Source organism: Mytilus galloprovincialis, chromosome 10 (genome assembly GCF_965363235.1).
Source record: "Mytilus galloprovincialis chromosome 10, xbMytGall1.hap1.1, whole genome shotgun sequence".
Lineage (NCBI taxonomy): Eukaryota > Metazoa > Mollusca > Bivalvia > Mytilida > Mytilidae > Mytilus > Mytilus galloprovincialis.
Window position 1 is genome coordinate 32,758,001 of NC_134847.1, and position 22,758 is coordinate 32,780,758.

General features: G+C 31.3%; 1 protein-coding gene across 1 annotated transcript in view; it reads left to right on the top strand.

The window, feature by feature from the left end:
• The window catches only part of LOC143047402 (cullin-5-like), a 36,768-nt gene extending 14,573 nt beyond the window's left edge, over positions 1-22,195 (top strand). The window contains exons 9-18 of the mRNA XM_076220433.1: positions 651-758; positions 1,939-2,003; positions 4,944-5,076; positions 7,810-7,941; positions 8,414-8,537; positions 9,092-9,264; positions 10,837-10,998; positions 13,989-14,107; positions 14,831-14,954; positions 16,039-22,195. Coding sequence (XP_076076548.1) covers positions 651-758; positions 1,939-2,003; positions 4,944-5,076; positions 7,810-7,941; positions 8,414-8,537; positions 9,092-9,264; positions 10,837-10,998; positions 13,989-14,107; positions 14,831-14,954; positions 16,039-16,233 — 1,335 coding nt within the window. The 3' untranslated portion in view covers positions 16,234-22,195. The remainder of the gene's footprint in view (positions 1-650; positions 759-1,938; positions 2,004-4,943; positions 5,077-7,809; positions 7,942-8,413; positions 8,538-9,091; positions 9,265-10,836; positions 10,999-13,988; positions 14,108-14,830; positions 14,955-16,038) is intronic.
• Positions 22,196-22,758: the final 563 nt, after the last annotated feature.

The window sequence follows — 22,758 nt, forward strand, 5'->3', positions numbered from 1 at the left end:
CGACCTCATTTCATGGATCAGTGAACAAGGTTAAGTTTTGGTGGTCAAGTCCATATCTCAGATACTATAAGCAATAGGTCTTGTATATTCCGTGTATGGAAGGACTGTAAGGTGTACATGTCTCAGTGGCGGATGCAGAAATTTTCATAAGTGGGGGCCCACTGACTGACCTAAGAAGAGGCCCGCTCCAGTCATGCTTCAGTGATTCCCTAAATAAGCAACCAATTTTTTTCCCAAAAAGGGGGGGCCCGGGTCTGTTTTTCTTTAACTATAAGCAATAGGTCAACTATATTTGTTGTATGGAAGAATTGTTAGCTGTACTGCATGGCATGGTTCATCTGACCTTGACCTCATTTTCATGGTTGATTGGTCAATGTTTAGTTTTCTTGGTTAATGTTAAGTTTATGTGACAGTTGTAATAAAGCTTTATATTTAGGACTATCAACATACTATCAATGATTAGTAAAGAAGGCGAGACATTTCAGTGTGTGCACTCTTGATATTTTTTGCATGCTTTTACTGAATCTGTAATACTTTGCTACTAGATGTTAAAGCAAGCATGCAACAATCCATTAATCAATCTATGAAAAGTTTGTTCCTGGCCCTGCTTGTTTAGTATTTTTATGACACCTATCTTGCTTCTTTTTCAGGATTCAGAGAAATATGTAGAACAGTTATTAGAATTATTTAACAGATTTAGTACTCTAGTCAAAGACGCTTTTATGGATGATCCACGATTCCTAACATCTAGAGATAAAGTAAGTTTGGTCATATATCGTACCTCCTATACATTTCTAGGAATATGATTGGTTAAAAGCCACTGCGTGGAGAACTTGTATATTCCATATTAGGTTAGTAGGCGGGGGCTTATTTCAATACAATGTTAGTTGTGGTGTTACGTCCCTTTATAAAAACAACATGGTGTTGAGGAAAAAATTTAAGTTTCAACAAACAAAGAAATTGATGATGAACGATTGAAATAAATTCATTAAACACATTTAAAGATTACAAGTTGTTACTGTTGGCATTTGTTTTTGTATAGATCAATGTGTAGGTTCTTAATACTAACGGTATTGGTGACTTGATCACTTTAATAGGCCTGAGTGATAGGCCATAGTGACCTAATACGATATATATGTGGTCAGTAAATTCATATGGGTATACAAGCTTTACTCTTACCCCATATGGAATTTACTGACCCCATATGTATCGTATTAGGTCACTAGCACAATATGTGACTAATGACATTATGAATGATGCTATGGAAGTAATATTATATGTATTTAAATCCTGATAACTTGCATAAACTCATCATAAATACCAGGATAAAAAAAATTGTACGCCAGATAGGTGTTTTGTCATTAGAAGACTCAGCAGTGTCACTTCAATAAAAAAAGAAAATGGCCAAATAAAGCAGAAATTAAAAAGCATTTAGGACCCAATATTCTGAAAGCTTTTGTCAAATACATCTGATCGAGGTAATCTATTCCTGGAGTAGAAAATGTACATAACTTGAATCTAGCAATACATGTAGATACATATTAAGAATTTCAAATTTATTTCAATCTGAAAATTACAGTCCCAATAGGAGAGAGATTGCCCTTGGCTCCAATTTGAAACTAGGACCTGTAAATATAATATAAAAAAGACCAACCCACTCTGATTGCAAATTGCTTTAGTGAGAAGGACAAAAAAAAAATCTTGTAATTGATCCAATCAAAGGTCATTGTTTGGACCTTTCCTCCTAAACTGTTGTAAAGGTCCAGGACTTTTCAGTGAAAAAATATTATTTGAACCTCTGACAAACTTTAATTTTAAGTATTTCTTCTTTTATAATAATTTTTCTAAACACCTTAAAACTAATGTAATTTGTATTTATAAGACTTTACTTTCAGACTTTCAGTGTTTGTTAATCGTCTATATCAATTTTTTTTTCAGGCTTACAAGTCAGTTGTGAATGACACATCAGTATTCCGTCTAGAAATTCCTATGAAAAATAAAGGGTGAGTCAGAATATTGAATAAATAGCCAGCCATATTATTTTAAAGCTGAAATTGTGTTAGGAAAAAGCAAAAAGATCAAATATCGGATATGAAAATAAAACTTGTGTTTTATATGGTGCTTTGTTATTCAGTCTAGCACACAGATCATATATTGAAATTTTGATATAAATCTTAGTTTAGGCCATGAAGAGGACTAGATTTATCTGGCATAAAGATTGTCAGTCTGTAACATGCCTCACAATGACAGGGCTATAATTTTTTTAAATAGTTTGGGAGTTTATAATATCTGAATTTCTTTTCTTTCGCTGAACTAAATCTTAATATGGTTTTGAATGATTTAATATTGATTTTGAACTTAATTCTAATGAAAATTAACTACATTTATTTAGAATTCTTATTTGCTTTTTTCTTTCACTGAACTAAATCTCAATATGGTTTTGAATGATTTAATATTGATTTTGAACTTAATTCTAATGAAAATTGACTACATTTATTTAAAATTCTTATTGGCTTAATCACAGTTTGAAAAAATGTCAGAATATGAATAAGATAAGTTGTGTAATTTATTGATTTGTGTTTGCTATGACAAAATTCCAATTACATGATGTATATTTAGTATGAAATTTAAGGTGATACTTAACACTACAGGGAGATAACTCTGTAAAATCAGCAGAACGTTTTAATGGTGTTGTTAAGGGAATATTAAGCTTCTCAATGATCAAAATAAGTTTTTGTCAAACTGCTATATAACCCGTTCTGATTAAACGGTTGGTTCAAAGTTTTTGAATTTTTATACGACCGCAAAATTTGAAAAAATTTTCGTCGTATATTGCTATCACGTTGGCGTCGTCGTCGTCGTCGTCGTCGTCGTCTGCGTCGTCGTCGTCGTCGTCGTCGTCGTCGTCGTCGTCGTCCGAATACTTTTAGTTTTCGCACTCTAACTTTAGTAAAAGTGAATAGAAATCTATGAAATTTTAACACAAGGTTTATGACCACAAAAGGAAGGTTGGGATTGATTTTGGGAGTTTTGGTCCCAACATTTTAGGAATTAGGGGCCAAAAAGGGCCCAAATAAGCATTTTCTTGGTTTTCGCACTATAACTTTAGTTGAAGTTAATAGAAATCTATGAAATTTTGACACAAGGTTTATGACCACAAAAGAAAGGTTGGGATTGATTTTGGGAGTTTTGGTTCCAACAGTTTAGGAATTAGGGGCCAAAAAAGGGCCCAAATAAGCATTATTCTTGGTTTTTGCACAATAACTTTAGTTTAAGTAAATAGAAATCAATGAAATTTAAACACAATGTTTATGACCACAAAAGGAAGGTTGGTATTGATTTTGGGAGTTTTGGTCCCAACAGTTTAGGAATAAAGGGCCCAAAGGGTCCAAAATTAAACTTTGTTTGATTTCATCAAAAATTGAATAATTGGGGTTCTTTGATATGCCGAATCTAGCTGTGTATGTAGATTCTTAATTTTTGGTCCCGTTTTCAAATTGGTCTACATTAAGGTCCAAAGGGTCCAAAATTAAACTTAGTTTAATTTTAACAAAAATTGAATCCTTGGGGTTCTTTGATATGATGAATCTAAAAATGTACTTAGATTTCTTATTATTGGCCCAGTTTTCAAGTTGGTCCAAATCGGGGTCCAAAATTAAACTTTGTTTGATTTCATCAAAAATTGAATAATTGGGGTTCTTTGATATGCCAAATCTAACTGTGTATGTAGATTCTTAAGTTTTGGTCCCGTTTTAAAATTGGTCTACATTAAAGTCCAAAGGGTCCAAAATTAAACTAATTTTGATTTTAACAAAAATTGAATTCTTGGGCCTCTTTGATATGCTGAATCTAAACATGTACTTAGATTTTTGATTATGGGCCCAGTTTTCAAGTTGGTCCAAATCAGGATCCAAAATTATTATATTAAGTATTGTGCAATAGCAAGAAATTTTCAATTGCACAGTATTCAGCAATAGCAAGAAATCTTCAATTGCACAGTATTGTGCAATCGCAAGAAATCTTCAATTGCACAGTATTGTGCAATAGCAAATATTTTCAATTGCACAGTATTGCACAATAGCAAGAAATATCTGATTGCACAATATTGTGCAATAGCAAGAAATTCCAATTGGATTTCAATTGGAGTTATCTTTCTTTGTCCAGAATAGTAGTTGAATCAACTTAAATCATTGTTTTATACAATATACAATGTATATTCACTATGACTACCAACTGATAGATTAAAACAATCTTTACCATTCAGTAATAACAAGCACTTTTTTTTTACATTTTAATATTTTATGATGTATTTAAATGAGTAGTTATTGTTGCAAACTTCATTAGAAATTTGAATTGAGATCAGTTTTGAAATAAGGGAAAGGGGGATGTGAAAAAAAAATTGGGGGGTCAATTTTTTTCATTTCAGATTTCATAAATAAAAAGAAAATTTCTTCAAACATTTTTTTGAGAGGATTAATATTCAACAGCATAGTGAATTGTTCAAAGGCAAACATATTTTTTTTAAGTTCATTAGACCACATTCATTCTGTGTCAGAAACCTATGCTGTGTCAACTATTTAATCACAATCCAAATTTAGAGCTGAATCCAGCTTGAATGTTGTGTCCATACTTGCCCCAACCGTTCAGGGTTCAACCTCTGCAGTCGTATAAAGCTGCGCCCTGCGGAGCATCTGGTTTTATATTTTTGTCAATGGGTCAAACTAAATACTTTGTCAAAATTTAAAGAAAATTAAACAAGCCAAATTAATTTTAGTTCAGATGTTAGGTACCACTTTAATGTGTATTAAATGTCCAAGACTTCAAAAAAAAGTTAGTTGAAAATACACAACTTTAGGTCAGCATATGTTTTCCAGTGTTGGACAAAAGCCAAACCTATATGGCCTGCTTCAGAGTTTTAATAATATTTTGATATTGTATTTCAGTATTGGTGCCAAAACACAGCCTGAGTCAAAGTGTCCTGAACTTTTAGCTAATTACTGTGATATGTTGTTACGTAAAACACCATTAAGTAAGAAACTCACGTCAGAGGAAGTGGAAACTAAATTAAAAGATGTGGTAAGTAAATTATGTCTAAGTTTAACCTATTTTTATGCCCCATTTATTGGCATTATGTTTTCTGGTCTGTGCGTCTATTCAATCCACCATTTTCTACATTTGAAAATGCCTGTACCAAGTCAGGAATATGACAGTTCTTGTCCATTCGTTTTTGATGCGTTTTGTTATTTGATTTTGCCATGTGATTATGGACTTTCCGAATTGATTTTCCTCTGAGTTCAGTATTTTTGTGATTTTACTTTTTTCTTTTGTCTGTCTTTTTGCCGTCTGTTTGTAGTTTGTCCATCTGTTCATGCGTCTGTCCATTTGTTTGTCTCCTGCTTCCTGTTAAAGTTTTCAGGGTTAAGTTTTTGGTCAAGGTTGTTTTTGATGAAGTTGAAGTCCAATCAACTTGAAACTTAGTACACATGTTCCCTATGATATGATCTTTCTACTTTTTATGCCAAATAAGAGATTTTACCCCATTTTTACGGTCCACTAAACAGAGAAAATGATAGTACGGATGGGGCATCTGTGAACTACGGACACATTATTGTTCATAGAATGTTACGAGCAGCTGAATAGCCCTCTGCGTTATCTTAACCTCCTCTGTGTCAGTCCTCTAAAAAAGTTATAATTTTAAACTTTGCTTACAATGCACTTTTTGCCTTTTACTTTTTTAGGTCTACTTGTACCTTCAATATTCTATAGAAATTCTTGGTCGAAATATTCTGTGTATGTACACTTGTTCTTTTTTTTTTTTTTTTCATATTTCAACTGAAATGATATACAGTCGACTCTCGTTATGTCGAAGTCAGCCGGACCAGAGAAATATTTCGAGATACACGTAGTTCGACTCAAACGAACACCGGCAGTTCGAGAATTTAAGGGACACAACTCTTGCTTAGCTTGGTAAAGCTAAAATAAATCCGGGTGAATATGGCAAGGGGATCGATATTCTAGTATCAGATCGATGTATTTGTATGTCACAGTCTTTTATTATTATAATGACTTTTATTTTTACTTATTCAATCGTTTCAATTAAAAAAAAAAATCCTATGGCTTTTCCAAGAGGGTAATTTCCAATCGATAGTTTCGTAATTCAGGTCGCTAATAGCTGACAAAATTGTTTATTCTCGGATACAAGAGATTTAAGAAAATTTTGATTTCTATTCATTTTGTTTTATCTCACTTTTTCTTTTCAAAAGAATATATAACAAGATTAAAGACGCCGTTTGAGTAGTTTTTAGGTGATCATCAACGGAAGCCATAATCCTAACTTTATACACACCCAAGCTCATTAGGGAGCTACCATTTGATTTTTATGGGGGGGGGGGGGGGCTAGGATGAAAAATTTGGTCCTGCATTTTTTTTTAGTTGTAATCTCTGTCCTGCCTTTTTATTTTTCACTCTATTCGGTCCTGCCTTTTTTTTATTAATTTATCCTGACTTTTTTTTACCTAAATTGTCATCCTGACTTTTTTTTTTGCAAAGTGCCTCATCCTGCCTTTTTTTTTTACTCAAAACTCCTGTCCTGCCTATTTTTTTCAAATTTCATCCTAGCCCCCCCATAAAAATCAAATGGTAGCTCCCTTAGTGTAAATCACAATCTAATTGTTTTGTAAACAATTTAAATACTTTTTCATACTTTTTCATGAACATTAACAATGTATCACTAATTACAGTCGATTCTCGTTATGTCGAAGTCAGCCGGACCAGAGAAATATTTCGAGATACACGTAGTTCAACTCAAACGAACACCGGAAGTTCGACAATCTAAGGGACACAACTCTTGCTTAGCTTGGTAAAGCTAAAATAAATCCAGCTGAATATGGCAAGGGGATCGATATTCTAGTATCAGATCGATGTATTTGTATGTCAAAGTCTTTTATTATTATAATGACATTATTTGTACTTATTCAATTGTTTCAATTAAAAAAAAATGCTATTGCTTTTCCAAGAGAGTAATTTCCAATCGATAGTTTCGTTATTCAGGTCGGTTATAGCTGACAAAATTGTTTATTCTCGGATACAAGAGATTTAAGAAAATTTTGATTTCTATTCATTTTGTTTTATCTCACTCTTTCTTTTCAAAAGAAAATATAACAAGATTGAAGACGCCGTTTGAGTAGTTTTTAGGTGATCATCAACGGAAGCCATAATCCTCACTTTATACACACTCAAGCTCATTAGTGTAAATCACAAATTAATTGTTTTGTAAACATTTTAAATACTTTTTCATGAACATTAACAATGTATCACTAATTATTTATCAAAATTCTATAAAAGATAATCTTAGGTAAACACTCATGGAAATAGCATGTCATAAATCAATACAGTGGTCAGTGACCGGAAATTTAATTACACGTGTATTGTCAGATTAACTCTTCAGTCCATTTAAATCCCGGAGGTCATGTTTTGACATATGTGTATTAGTTCGAGATAAAAAATGAATTTTGTATGCTTTTGTTAACCTTGGGACCGTAAATTTAGTTCGACTAAACCGAAATTTCGACTCATCCAATTTCGACTCGTCAGGAGTCGAATTACATACTTTTGTATGGAATAAAGTTCGGGACCACGTGAAAACTTCGACTCATCCGAAATTTCGAGTCAACCGAGTTCGAGACAACGAGAGTTAACTGTAATATCTAAATATTAGAAAGTCATTGACTTTTTGAATCTTTAATTAATTCAAGTTACTTTATCAAAAATATTAATTTAGTATTTCACATTTAATAATTTAAATTTCAGTTACTTGTGTTAAAGTATGTACAGAATAAGGATGTTTTTATGAGGTATCACAAGGCACATCTAACACGGCGATTGATATTAGACACATCAGCAGATAATGAGAAAGAAGAAAATATGGTGGAGTGGTTAAGGGTAAGTAACAATACAGCTTGAGTGGATTATTACCTTACCAGAGGGGGATAGGAGGGGGTGTTGTCCCAAATTCCTGATAAAAAATGCTGAATCCCGAATAACAAAAATAAGGCATTCTTTCCTGAGTTCTGAAAAATTAATCATTTATTCCAGAATCCTGATACCGGTAAGTGTAAATCCCAAATTCTTGGAAGAATGAAGGCCCCATCCCAATGAAAAAGGTCTGTCTGCACTTCCTTTTAGCCGAACCATGTGCACTCAAGTTTTAAAAAAATGTAGAAAAGTTGAGTACAAATGCCTTTTGATTATATTAATCAATCGTTAGCTCACCTGGCTCATATATTTAAACCTGGAACAGTCCTGAGGACAATCATTTAATAGCATCTGACAACAATTGTAAGTAAGATATTGAAAAACTGGCTTTTTTGTTTGAATTTATTTAGATAAAATATATGTATTTTTATACTTATAGGAAGTAGGTATGCCTGCAGACTATGTAAATAAATTAGCCAGAATGTTCCAAGATATTAAAGTCAGTGACGATCTCAATCAAGAATTTAAAGATGCTCACCGGAACAACAATGAAGGAATTGCAGGTCAGTATAGTGCATGTTCATTTAATTTTATGTTTTTATTTATATATGTGCAATTTTTGCACAGTTACAATGTTGTACAGTAAAAGTCCAGGAAATTTATCATGTTCAAGTTGAATTCACATCTGCTCAATTTATATTTAATTCTGATGAGTCAAACTGAATTGATACGAAATCTCAGATCAGTGGAATGGTTATGTTAAATTCCTTCCCCTTTCACTTATAACGGGTTGACTGTAGTCAATACACAATATAAGTAAATTGTCAACAAATGTCTGTGACCCAAGGATAGAATGAGATGTTATAATTCACATGTGAAATAAATCCTGTAATTTCACTCCTCAAACGTTGTCAAGATGTTATCAATTGCTTTCATCAATATCAAGTAAGAACAGGTAGAAAAAGATATATATTTTCTACTTTATACACATTAGAAGTCAAAGTGTTTAAAAAAAAAAAAAATAGCAATAAAAAAAATCAAATAAGTTATATAAAAGATACAATTTGGAAGTAAAATATTGTTATCATATTGAAAAAAAAAATTAATTTCTTTCTAGATTCTATAAATATAAAAATCCTTAATGCTGGAGCATGGGCCAGGTCTAGTGATAGAATAGCTGTAACACTGCCAATGGAATTAGAAGACTATATCCCACAAGTGGAGGAGTTTTACCGACAGAAACACAGTGGTCGTAAATTACAGTGGCATCATCTGATGTCTAATGGAATTGTAAGTATTCAGCTCATACCAGAGTACTTTACCTTATTGAATTTGCTCATCGTTGAAGGCTGTACTGTCATCTATAGTTGCCTACATCTACATCTATAAAAAAGAAGATGTGGTATGATTGCCAATGAGACAACTTTCCACAAGAGACCAAATAACACAGAATTAAACAACTATAGGTCACCACATGGCCTTCAACAATGACCAAAGCCCATACCGCATAGTCACATAGTCAGCTACAAAAGGCCCGAAATGACAAATGTAAAACAATTCAAAAGAGAAAACTAACAGCCTAATATATGTGCAAGAAATGAACGAAAAACAAAAATGTAACACATTACCAAATGACAACAGCTGAATTACAGGCTCCTGACTTGGGACAGGCACATACATACAGAATGTGGCGGCGTTAAACACGTTAGCAGGATCCCAATCCTCCCCTAACCTGGGACAGTGGTGTAACATAACAACATAAGAATGAAGTATAAAAATCAGTTGAAAAAGGCTTAACTCATCAGATGAAATACTACACACAGTGGATGTGGCTGCCTACTTGTATATCCCAACAACAAAAAAGACACTACGTACAGATCTGAGAGTACTCGCAGTTACTGACAGCTAGTTCAAAGCCACAAACAACTTATAAAAAAAATCATGCATCTAAGACTTAATTATCAGTCAGTACACATCCAACATCCAATGGATTAAGTGTAAAGACGTCATAAGCAGTCAAAATACATGAATTTATATATGTATATAATTAAATTTAGAATGTAACAAGTCTTCTGATTGGCTGACATTATTTTGTTATCCCATAGACATAATTTAGTCATGTGACCGTGACGTCATCAACGTTTTTTCATGGTTTTCTACGGTTTAAAATGGAATTTAGAATTAAATTATAAGAAATGACTGTAATATTTTTTCTATCTATTCGAAATAACATAAAAAATGTGGTGCACACTGTTAAATAACCCGCTACGCGCGTTATTCAGTGTGCACCAAATTGTTTATGTTATTTCTTCATAGACAGAAAAAATATTACAGTCATTCCTTAAACAATAATATTCAGTTTGCTTTTAATTAACTGATAACAAAATCAATATTAATACCAATAAAGAATCTACATCATTTGGATTCTGTAAGATAGTTGTTTCAATGTCAATCATACCACATCTTTTTTTATCTCACCTGACCCAAAGAATCTAACCATGTATTTATTTTGGGCTCTTTATCAAATTGGTCCAATTTGAGGTCCAAAGGATTCAAAAATTCATCTTTGGTTTGATTTCATCACAAATTGAATTCTTAGGGTTCTTTGATATGCTGATTCTAACCATGTACTTAGATTTTGGACCATTATAGGTAAATGTTCAGTTTCAAGTTTTTCAGTTCTTTGACACATTCATTTTTTGTCACAAATCTATGCTATATCAAATATTCAATCACAATCCAAATTCATGGATGCATCACCAGCAAATTCAAAAATTTGTCATAAAATATGTGATTATTGCCAGTAAATATAATTATAAAATTGTATTATCACCTTTATAAGATTTCAATGTTTCTTTTCAGATAACTTTTGGTAATGACACAGGCAAGTTTGACTTAGAAGTAACTACATTTCAAATGGGAGTATTATTTGCCTGGAATCAGAGACCTAAAGATAAAATAAGTTATGAAAGTTTACGTTTAGCAACAGAACTACCAGATACAGAGTTGAGAAGAACACTAATGGTGAGTTTAATTTTTAACTTTAGGAATGAAATCAAAAAATCAATGAAGGATAACAAAACTTAATTCAGATAGTTTGGGGTGTCAAAATTGCTGCAAGTTTTGTTTAATTGACATCGATTTTATGTATATCCTTATTGGTCAATCAATTTTTCCCAAATTAAGTTAAGATTGGGGTAGGAAGGTCAATGAAAAAACTATATGAATAAAGTTTTTATATGACCGCAAAAATTAAAAAAATTTTGGTCTAATATTGGTATCACATTGGCGTCGTCGTCGTCGTCCGAATACTTTTAGTTTTTGCACTCTAACTTTAGTAAAAGTAAATAGAAATCTATGAAATTTTAACACAAGGTTTATGACCACAAAAGGAAGGTTGGGATTGATTTTGGGAGTTTTGGTCCCAACATTTTAGGAATTAAGGGCCAAAAAAGGGCCCAAATAAGCATTATTCTTCGTTTTCGCACAATAACTTTAGTATAAGTAAATAGAAATCAATGAAATTTAAACACAAGGTTTATGACCACAAAAGGAAGGTTGGGATTGATTTTGGGAGTTTTAGTTCAAACAGTTTAGGAATTAGGGGCCAAAAAAGGGCCCAAATAAGCATTATTCTTCGTTTTCGCACAATAACTTTATTATAAGTAAATAGAAATCTATGAAATTTAAACACACGGTTTATGATCACTAAAGGAAGGTTGGGTTTGATTTTGGGAGTTTAGGTCCCAACAGTTTAGGAATAAGGGGACCAAAGGGTCCAAAATTAAACTTTGTTTGATTTCATCAAAAATTGAATAATTGGGGTTCTTTGATATGCCGAATCTAACTGTGTATGTAGATTCTTAATTTTTGGTCCCGTTTTCAAATTGGTCTACATTAAGGTCCAAAGGGTCCAAAATTAAACTTAGTTTGATTTTAACAAAAATTGAATTCTTGTGCTTTTTTGATATGCTGAATCTAAACATGTACTTAGATTTTTGATTATGGGCCCAGTTTTCAAGTTGGTTCAAATCAGGATCCCAAAATTATTATATTAAGTATTGTGCAATAGCAAGAAATTTTCAATTGCACAGTATTCAGCAATAGCAAGAAATCTTCAATTGCACAGTATTGTGCAATAGCAAGAAATTTTCAATTGCACAGTATTGTGCAATAGCAAGAAATTTTCAATTGCACAGTATTGTGCAATAGCAAGAAATCTTCAATTGCACAGTATTGTGCAATAGCAAATATTTTCAATTGCACAGTATTGCGCAATAGCAAGAAATATCTAATTGCACAATATTGTGCAATAGCAAGAAATTTTCAATTGATTGGAGTTATCTTTCTTTGTCCAGAATAGTAGTTGAATCAACTTAAATCATTGTTTTATACAATAAACAATGTATATTCACTTTTACTACCAACTGATAAATTAAAACAGTCTTTACCATTCAGTGATGACAAGCACCTTTTGTTACATTGTAATATTTTATGATGTATTTAAATGAGTAGTTAGTGTTGCAAACTCCATTAGAAATTTGAATTGAGATCAGTTTCGGAAAAAGGGAAAGGGGGATGTGAAAAAAAATGGGGGGGGGGGGGGGGGGGGTTACATTTTTCTGATTTCAGATTTCATAAATAAAAAGAAAATTTGTTCAAACATTTTTTTGAGAGGATTAATATTCAACAGCATAGTGAATTGCCCAAAGGCAAACAAAATATTTTAAGTTCATTAGACCACATTCATTCTGTGTCAGAAACCTATGCTGTGTCAACTATTTAATCACAATCCAAATTTAGAGCTGAATCCAGCTTGAATGTTGCGTCCATACTTGCCCCAACCGTTCAGGGTTCAACCTCTGCGGTCGTAGAAAGCTGCGACCTGCGGAGCATCTGGTTTTATCCTGCATTGAACTTTTGATGTTGTCCCTTACTGCATCATATCTGTCGAATTCATTGTGAAGTGTTTGATAAATGTTAAAAAAAGTTGTAGTGTATTAAAAAAAGAGTTTCTTATTTGTTTGAAAAGTGTTTTCTTATACAGCTTGAAATATGGTTAAGGCATATTTTTCAATCATTTAAAGACTGTATGATGACTTCTAAACATATGTTTTTGGCCTCAACAGTCAGTGACAGGGGCATATATAACCCATGTCAATCTTTTTTAATCGTTACACAAAGTTGCTTTTTATTTTTATGTTTTTGGTTTGCTTCCTCATTAACAAGTATCTTTATTTTTTTCTAATTTAAATCCATCAGTGTCTGTGGTAGTGTGCTTGTCTATTACAATGCAGGATTCATATTTATATTCATTAAAATGTTCTCCCCCTGAATATGCATTGAAATTTACTACTGAATTTAAGGATGTTCGCTACTCTGTTTAAAAATAACAAGCGTTTTAAAAGACCGTTATAAATTGAAAGTATAAAAATAAAGAAACTAAAAAAGCAGAAAAAAATGAAGGGTCCGTGTGGTTGTTTTCGGTATATAAGCCGTTGAAAATTTGGCAGGAAACAATTCTCTGGATTTTTCTTTCACTTAAAATTGGCACCTTTTTTGTTAAAAAAAAATATGAAAAAATAACAAGGATTTCATAAGATTTTGAAATATGGCTTTTTAAAAAATATGTAATAAAAATATGAAAAGAAAAGTAGAGGTTAGTGGGCACTTTTTTTTTTAATGTTAATACATGGATAAAACCAGAGGAATCCGAAAATCTGGCAAAAATTCAAAAAGTAGAGGAGCAAACATCCTTAACAGCCATCAATTCGCCGTTTCAGAATCTAATGCATTCTGGGTAATATTTTCAAAAGCGTAAACCAAAAGGTTGTGATTGACTAAAAACGTTCAAAACAATGAAATTTGAGCCAATGACGTAAAGTTATTTTCATTTTGGTGTACGAACAATGAGATTACCCATAGTCCTTAAGATTCTGAAAAGGTGAATTATCATCATTGTATTTCTAGAAACAATTTAATTTCATACTAATTATATAAAATTTCTTTTGCAGTCACTAGTAGCATTTCCTAAGATTAAAAGGCAGCTATTATTGTGTACACCTGAGACTAAATCATTGAAAGAATTCACTGATAGTACACAGTTCTGGGTAAACCAGGAATTCTCACTTATGTAAGTGTATTTTACATGTATGCACATTGAAAGACCATATATGTTGTCAGAAGGAAAATGGGAAATTATTTATCCAAAGTTTTTGTAATTTTTTAAATGACCAAGAAAAATTTGCTATTAGTTTAACCAAAATGGAATGAAAAAGTTGTAAAAACTTTAAAAATTACAAATGGACAATTGTGCATGTGCAAATTTCCATGTAGGAGATGCATGCCTGTTAAACAGACAGATGTTATTTTAATTTTACTATCATTTTGTATGTATAAAGCTAAGTTAGTCCTGAATATTCTTCTACAAGATAAAAAAAAACCAGGAAGATTTCATCATGGAATCTTATTCAAACTCTGAGAAAAGACCAAAAAGTGCAATAACTCCACCTTTGGAATATTTTTTGTTTCCCATAAGCAACATGTATATCTAAAAATAAAAATAATACCAGAAGTAAGTGCACAAAGACATGATTCATGTATTATATCTTGTACAACTGTTACTTCAAAGAGGGGCATAAAGGGGGTATCTGCATGGAAGAACACGAAATATAATTGCCATTTCACGATGAAGGAATAATTAAAAATTTCCTGCATGTTGATCTTTTTACCAATTTCACAAAACACAGTCAATAACCGACATACATGGCTGCACGTTAAATAAAAATGGCAAAACATGTTGCATGGAAATAACCCTTTACCACCCTCTTCAAAAGATATTGATATTTTATTACAGTAAAAATGGAAAGGTACAGAAGCGAGGTAAAATAAACTTAGTAGGACGTTTACAGTTATCTACAGAGAAGAGTCAAGAGGAGGACAATGAAGGCATCATGCAGCTTAGGATATTACGTGTTCAGGTAAAATATTTTCTCTTTGTTATAACCTAGTTTCAAATACTTATGGTAGGATATCATTAGTGAGTAATAGGTCACAGTTCTACTTGTTGTCTTTTAATTTGACACTGTTGACTCTTGGAAAGTAACTAACATTGCTGACATTATACAAGTGGGTTTGCTTTATTTACCTTTGGCAAGTAATTCTCATTATTGAACTTTGGTGAGTGTTTAGTACTTTTGACCTTAGGTAAGTGATTGGCACTATTTATCTAAGGCAAGTAATGGCATCAAAGATATTTTTCACCATTTAAAAAAAACTATTTCATTAGATCATTCACTTATTTAAGTTGTTTTCCGAAACCACAGTAAGATGTTGCAAGAAAGAAACCATTGAATAGAATACTACAGACTAACACAAATATACCATTAATCCTTTAAACATCTATGGACATATTAATGTGTCAGCCTTTAATTCTTAAAAGTGGTATGATTGTCAATGAAACAACTCACCACCTTCTTCTTCTTCTTTTTCTTCTTCTTTCGTAAATCCCTCCAATATTGGACCACCAGAGACCAAATGACATAGCAATTAAAAACTATAGGTCACTGTACAGCCTCAACAATGAGCAAAACACATATTGCAAGCTTTAAAAGACCCTGACATAATAAATGTTAAACAGTAAAAACGAGGAAAAATAACAGCCTAATTTATGAATAAAACAATAAAAAAAAAAAAAAAAAAATTGTAAAAATATTCGAATTCGCTCTCGCCGCGATATAGCATTTTTGTGCTAATGCGGCGTAAAGCAACCAACAATCAATCAATAAACAAAAAAACAAACATGATATACTGCATCAAACAACAACCACTGAAATACAGGCTTGGGACAGGCACAGTAAGTGCTGGTGTTTAACATGTTTGTGAACTTCAAACTCTCCACCTTGTTTTTTTCTTTTCTAGAAGTTTTAAAGTCTTTAGTTTTTTACTTTCCAGTTGTTGGAATTTAATTAGAACATTAAAATCTGTGAATTTATAGTTTGAAAGTGTCTTTGCATTGATTTTGCATTGAAAAGCTATAACTATTATTTGGTTTATATTTTGCAGGAAGCAATTGTAAAGATTATGAAGATGAGAAAGCGAATAACCAACGCAGCTTTACAAACTGAACTTGTAGAAATATTACGAAATATGTTTCTGCCCTCTAAAAAACTGATTAAAGAACAAATTGAATGGTTGATAGAACATAAATATATGAAGCGAGACGAGGATAATATAAATATGTTTATTTATATGGCATAACGTACTAATGTAAACATCCCTTTTCGGCAATCTTAAAATGAATGGTGCTTGTCGATCGAAGCTACTCTTCGCATTTGACTAGCCTCATTTTTGTTCTTAGACTTTTTGTACCTTATTCAATAAAGTAAGGACCTGAAGCTCTTAGAAAATGAAATAATGGATCTCTTATTGAAACGTTCAATAAAAAAACTGAATTTTCATCTATTCACCAACTGAATGAAATTAATATTGTAGTTTAATAGTATTTCCTGTTGTTAAAGAAATAACAGCAGAGCACTATTTATCAGTTTCTTGCAGCAATTTTCATATACACTAATTTTTTACGCCATATTATTTTCACAATTTGCCTTTAAGATCCATGCTCTAACCTTTAGTTTCAAACTTGAAATTAGTTTCCTTTTCTTTATTCAGTTGTACTTTCCAATTTTTTTAACAGTCTTTATTTTACTGTATGTTGAAAAAGTAAATATATTTGTAATTAAACCCTCACATAACATGCATATTCAAATCCAAAATTCCTTGAACGGCTGATTGTAAAGAATGATGACTGCTAATTTATGCCCATAATGAATTTTTCATATCCCAAAACTATAGATGAATTTAAAATTAAGAGAAAAGGTATATCATATGCCTAAACCAAAAAAAAAATCATTTGACCTCATTTGTTTATGATCGTTTAATGTTTTCCAGGAAAAAAAATTAAATGCAGCAAATTCAATATATTGAATGCATAGGTTATTATATTTTACCCTTTCAAAATATTAGTAATGAATGGCTTGAATAACTTATTATATCATAAATATAGGGAAAGCTCTAGAGGGAAATTAATCAATGCATTTTAGCATAACTAACTGTATGCTAATTTCTGTGGTGTTATTTGAAAGTTAAAAGAATACTGTAAACAATTTGTGTTAACATTGTACATAAAACCCTTCTTACATTATTAAGATTTGAAGATCTGCTTTGAGATTCCCTTATTAAGATTTGAAGATCTTCTTTGAGATAACAAAAATTAGTATTGGAAAAACTCAGCATTTCAAATTTAGACTTGAAAGTAATGAAATATTTGATAATATAACACATTATTCACAATTTTGTGTACATTTTTAATTTGATCTATGAGAAAAAGTGTTATTGTTTATAAACTTTCACTAAAAGATATAGCATTTATGAAATTGTTCATTTTGAAAAACTTTTTTTTATCAGTTCTGAGAACACCCCTTACTATTTTTGTTTTTCAGGGGAAAAAAAGGTTTTGAGACAAACCCATTCTATTATCAGTTCTGCGAAAACCTCTACATATTTTGTTTTTCAGAAAAAATGGTTTTGAGACAAACCCATTCCAGTGACATTTCTGTACACTGTGCCATATTGATACCCCAGGGATGTTTTATCAGCGGGCTTTCACATTCTAATTGTACATAGTTTTACATTGTTTGTATATATGTAAACATTTTGTATATCTTTTAGTATCACATTAAGTATGGATGTTTGTTCATTTCATTTTAAGAATTTATGCATAAATTAACATCTAGTTGAAAAATTACCGTATTTGACAATTTGATATAATATTAATCAGGGACTTTTTATTCTAATGGTTTTTGGGGGGAAAAAATGAAATATCTGTTTGATAATATAGAATAAAGATTTCTTAAATAATGGACTGTATTTCAATGAAACATTGTGCACCTCCAATTTGATATTTTTGGCAAAATATGGCTTTTGTTGTCAAAGTAAGTGAAACATTTGGTACCAATAATTCCCTACTATACCAGTTATTAGATTATAATGAAGCTTTCACATAATTTATCTTTCATAAATCCATTTTAAACCTCTTATCTATTTCCTGATTTGAATGATTTTGGTAGAGGTTTTGAAAGAGATAATCCTGTCTGTCAACTCAAGAATATGAGTTTTTAAAACAAACACAAAAAGTATTAAGCATACAACAAGGTTAATAACAAAGAAAGCTCTGACAAAGGTGTCATATTATGAGCATGCTCAACATACCTCATGTTCTCTATGGGCACTCTGGGTCCTCCACCAATAAAAAATGGCTGCCATGAAATAACCCTAGTGCGGAAAAGGGCATTAAACACCAACCTATCAATAAATAAATCATATTGATTCACTTGAATTTTTCAATTCACACAGGTAAATATGCCCTTTGCCTTTGACAACCATTTGTATATGATAAAAAAAAATTAAATGACAGGTTTGATTAGGAACATTTTTAAGATGTTTATCATTTACTGTAGATATAAAGTTTATGTGGTCATTTTTAACTTTGTGTACCATTTTTTGTATGAAAGCGAGTTTTGAATTTCAATATATATGTATAAAGTAATATTTGTTGGTATTTATGTTTTAACATTTGTTTTGTGTCATATGAAACATATTATTTTCATTATTTAGCTTGCACTGTAAACCATTTCCTCTACATTATGCATATATTTAATTTTGACATAGAGGATTTCCTCAATATTTGATGCCACATAAGTAGTGATATATATTTATAGATTATCGTTGGTTATCTGAACGAGATAGATTTTCTCGCTTGAGCCGATAAGGCAAAAGTGAGAAAAGCAATTGAGTTGAGATGACCAATGATAATCTGTTTATCGCTTTTTTACTTATGATGACTTTGTTCATTTCATTGATGTTCATTTCATTGACAACAAGCATGTGCCTCCTTAGTTTCTAGCGATAATTTTCATATCACTCGACTCCGTTGAGAAAGGAAATTATCAGATCAAAGGAACATTTCGTAAAATAGCGATTATTCAAGTTCTCTCATAGTCATGTCATCTTCTACTTGACCATCTCTGATGAATGGATGAGTAAATTTAGATATAAATTGTTGGTTAACAGTGTTACTGGGTCACTGTCTTGTTAATATTTGTATAAATTTTCAACATTAATAATTTAATAAATTAAAAAAGATAAGAGTTACTGTGAAAGTACTTTAATTCGTGGGTATCAATATTCTTGGTTTGAGCAATATTTACATGTTCGTGGGTTTTAAATTCATGGATTTTAGTTTTCTTAAAAAAAATATTGAAAAAATTAAAGCCTTTAGACACAGAGGTTACAAATATTCTGGATTGAAAGAAATAGCAAAGTAAACATTGACCAGTGTAAATCTTAGTGACAACACTAATTAACCCAAGATAAAGTGATTGACAAATTAAAGAACATCAAAGGTGTTAATTAGGCCATAAACATGTCACCTAAAGAAAACAGTAACATAAACAAATACTACAAACGTATCTTGAATTGTCAAATAATTCTAATTAAAATCTAGCCCAGCATGAAATTATTATTTCCCATGTGTACGAGAACTATGAGTATATAAAATGAACATTTCATCATACTAGCATATCAATACCGGAAATCTGACTTTCATCTATCAAAAATATTTTTTATGAGAATAAAAAGATCAAAAGTTGTGCAATTAAGGTTATTAAAGATTAAATGGGTACACTCCACTGGTTAAAGTCATCCACGAAAAGCACGAAAATTGGTACCCCACGAATAAAAGTACTTTCACAGTAAATGCATTTGAGATCTGATGAATGGATGAGTAAAATTAGATATAAATTGTTGGTTAATATGTGTTACTGGGTTGCTGTCTTGAATATTTGTGTAAATTTTCAACATTAATAATTTAATAAATTAAAAAATTAAAAAAGATAAGAGTTAAATGCGTTTGAGACAGAATTCCAAGAACATAGAGTAAAAACAAACACAGTATTCCTTTTCAATTTTGCCCATATGAAGATAAAGCAAATTGAAAGCAGATTTGCTTTTTTTTTTTAATACAAACAATACTGATTTTGCAAAATAATGACTCTGAGTATAATATACAAGCCTTCTAAAAAAACACTCTGATCATATTGAACAGAAATTTTCATGATTCACCATTATAGATAACTCATGACAGTGAATTACTTCCCCTTTGTATCAGTGAGTTACTTCCCTTTTGTTGATGTGAATACTTGTTAAATTGAGTGTAATTTGAATGTATATCATCAAAATAAAAAACAAACTTAGTCATTATTAAAAGTTTTAGTTTTTGTTGTTGCTAAGATCAGGACTATATGGTAAAGAGATTGATCATATGTTTAAGTCTGTACGGTGACCTCTAATTTCAGTTTTTCTTATCTGAATGTTATTATGTTGTTGGTTTGTTGTATCATATACCCAATATTTTCTTTATCAGGTATTTAGATTTTAAATATTTGTTGATCTGTAACTCAATCTTAATACACAACCACAGGCCTACTGACCTAGGCTGTAAAACTCATCTCCACAGGCCATTAGAATATAACACAAATTTCAACAACGGGCCTCTTGGTTTAAAAGTTTATCGTTTAGACTGGACTATCTTAAGATTTAAGTTGCTTTTTTTTGTGTTTCTAAATAGTGAAATGTAACGTCACATAGTCGACAAATTTTTACTCAAAATTTGAAGTTTACAATTGCAGTCATGTGTGAGGCTTCAGCTTGTCTAATGTAATTGGATGCTTGAGCAAACATTTAAACAAATAAAGAAAGCAAGCCAACCAAACATTTAACCTACATGCATTTGGAAAATAGCTCTAATTTTTCACATCTTCAACACATACTCAAGTATGCATTGGTGCATTTATTTCAGATTTAGCAAATTTTTTTAAGAATGGTGTTCTGAAGGTTTGTAAATTTTAGATGATTTTCAAGTATATAATTATAGATTATCGTTGATCATCTCAACGAGATTGGTTTTCTCGCTTGAGCTGGTGATAAATGCACAAAATAGCAATAATGTTCCATATATGAGAAATTAGACTCATTATTAGAGATAATGACATGATTATGTATTCCTATCATCGGGTGATAACTGTGAATGGAGCTGTTTGTAATTTGTTTGTGGTCACAACTTTATAATGTTTATTTCATTATATGAATGAGTTTTGTAAATGTTGATATACGCAAGGATGAAAAAATGTAGCATTAACTAATGGTATCTATGAAATTATGAATTTTAGAGTTTTTAAAAATCCTTCCCAAATTTATGAATTTCTTAGATTACCTTAGCTGTATTTGGCAAAACTTTTAGGAATTTTGGTCCTCAATACTCTTCAACTTCATACTTTATTTGGCCTTTTTAACTTTTTTGGATTCAAGCGTCACTGATGAGTTTTTTGTAGACGAAGCGTGCGTCTGGCGTATACACAAAATTTAGTCCTGGTATCTATGTTGAGTTTATTATAGTGGTCAATACAAGCTTCATTGGACTTGAGATATCCTATTTACTGGGATTATAAAAGCAGTCAGGTTGCTTTTTAATCAAACAGTACCAGTATGAGAATTCGCCGTTTCAGAATCTAATGCATCCTGGGTAATATTTTAAAAAAAGTACACCAAAACGTTCTGATTGGTTAAAAATGTCATAAACAATGGACATTCAACCAATGACATGATGTTATATTCATTTTTGGGTACGAACAATAAAATTACCCATGATTCTTTAGATTCTGGAAAGGCGAATTAATACAATATCGTCTCAAAGGATTTAAACCAATACATGTAGAACTATATTCAAAATTATTATGTTGTATTATTTATTATTCTAAATGTCATTGTCACAATTGGAGATTCCTACTTATATAAAAATTTCGGCTATATGCATTATATTTTTTGTAAGTACTCCTCAGAGAAAGGACTTCCAAAGTTTACAAAAAAATCATTTTGTGTCTGCATAACTATGTTTTTTTGAAAAATGTTTTATTTAAATGTATGAAATTTATGTATTGAAAATATGTAGCAATGAATTCCAGATATTCAGATCTTAGAAAAATTGAGCAGAAAAAAATCAATGAATACAAAATTAAAAGGATAGTTGTTTATAATCATGACATTTATTGTTAAATGTTATATGTGTGATGAATCACTAATAGTGAAATAAAGAAATATCTTTCTATATTTGTGTTGAGGTTTTTTTGTTTTTATAGATTTCACACTTGAGAAATTAGTGCAAAAGTTACCATAATCTTCATCTTCTTTTTATGACCAACCTAGGGGCATTATGTTTTTCTGCCTGTGCGTCCAATAGTCCTTCTGTTCCACTTCAAGTTTAGTTATTTGCTAAGGTAGTTTTTGATGAAGTTGAAGTCCAATCAACTTGAAAATTAGTACACATGTTCCCTATAATATGATCCTTCTATTTTTAATGCCAAATTAGTTTTTTTACCCAAATTTCACAGTATACTGAAAATAGTGGGGTTCATTGGAGTAGCATGTGGGATGATGCATGTATAGGTTAAGAGTAGGGTTTGGTACCAGCAAAACTAGTTTAACCCACCTCTATCTGTATGAGTCTGTATCAGGAGCCTGTAAGTCAGTGGTTGTCGTATGTTGCTGTTTATCATCTTTATTTTTCTATCATGGTTTTATACATAAATCAGTCTGTTAGTCTTCTTATTTGACTTAAGCTTGCATTTGTCATTTTGGTGCTATTATGCAGTATCTGTTTTGCCGATTGTT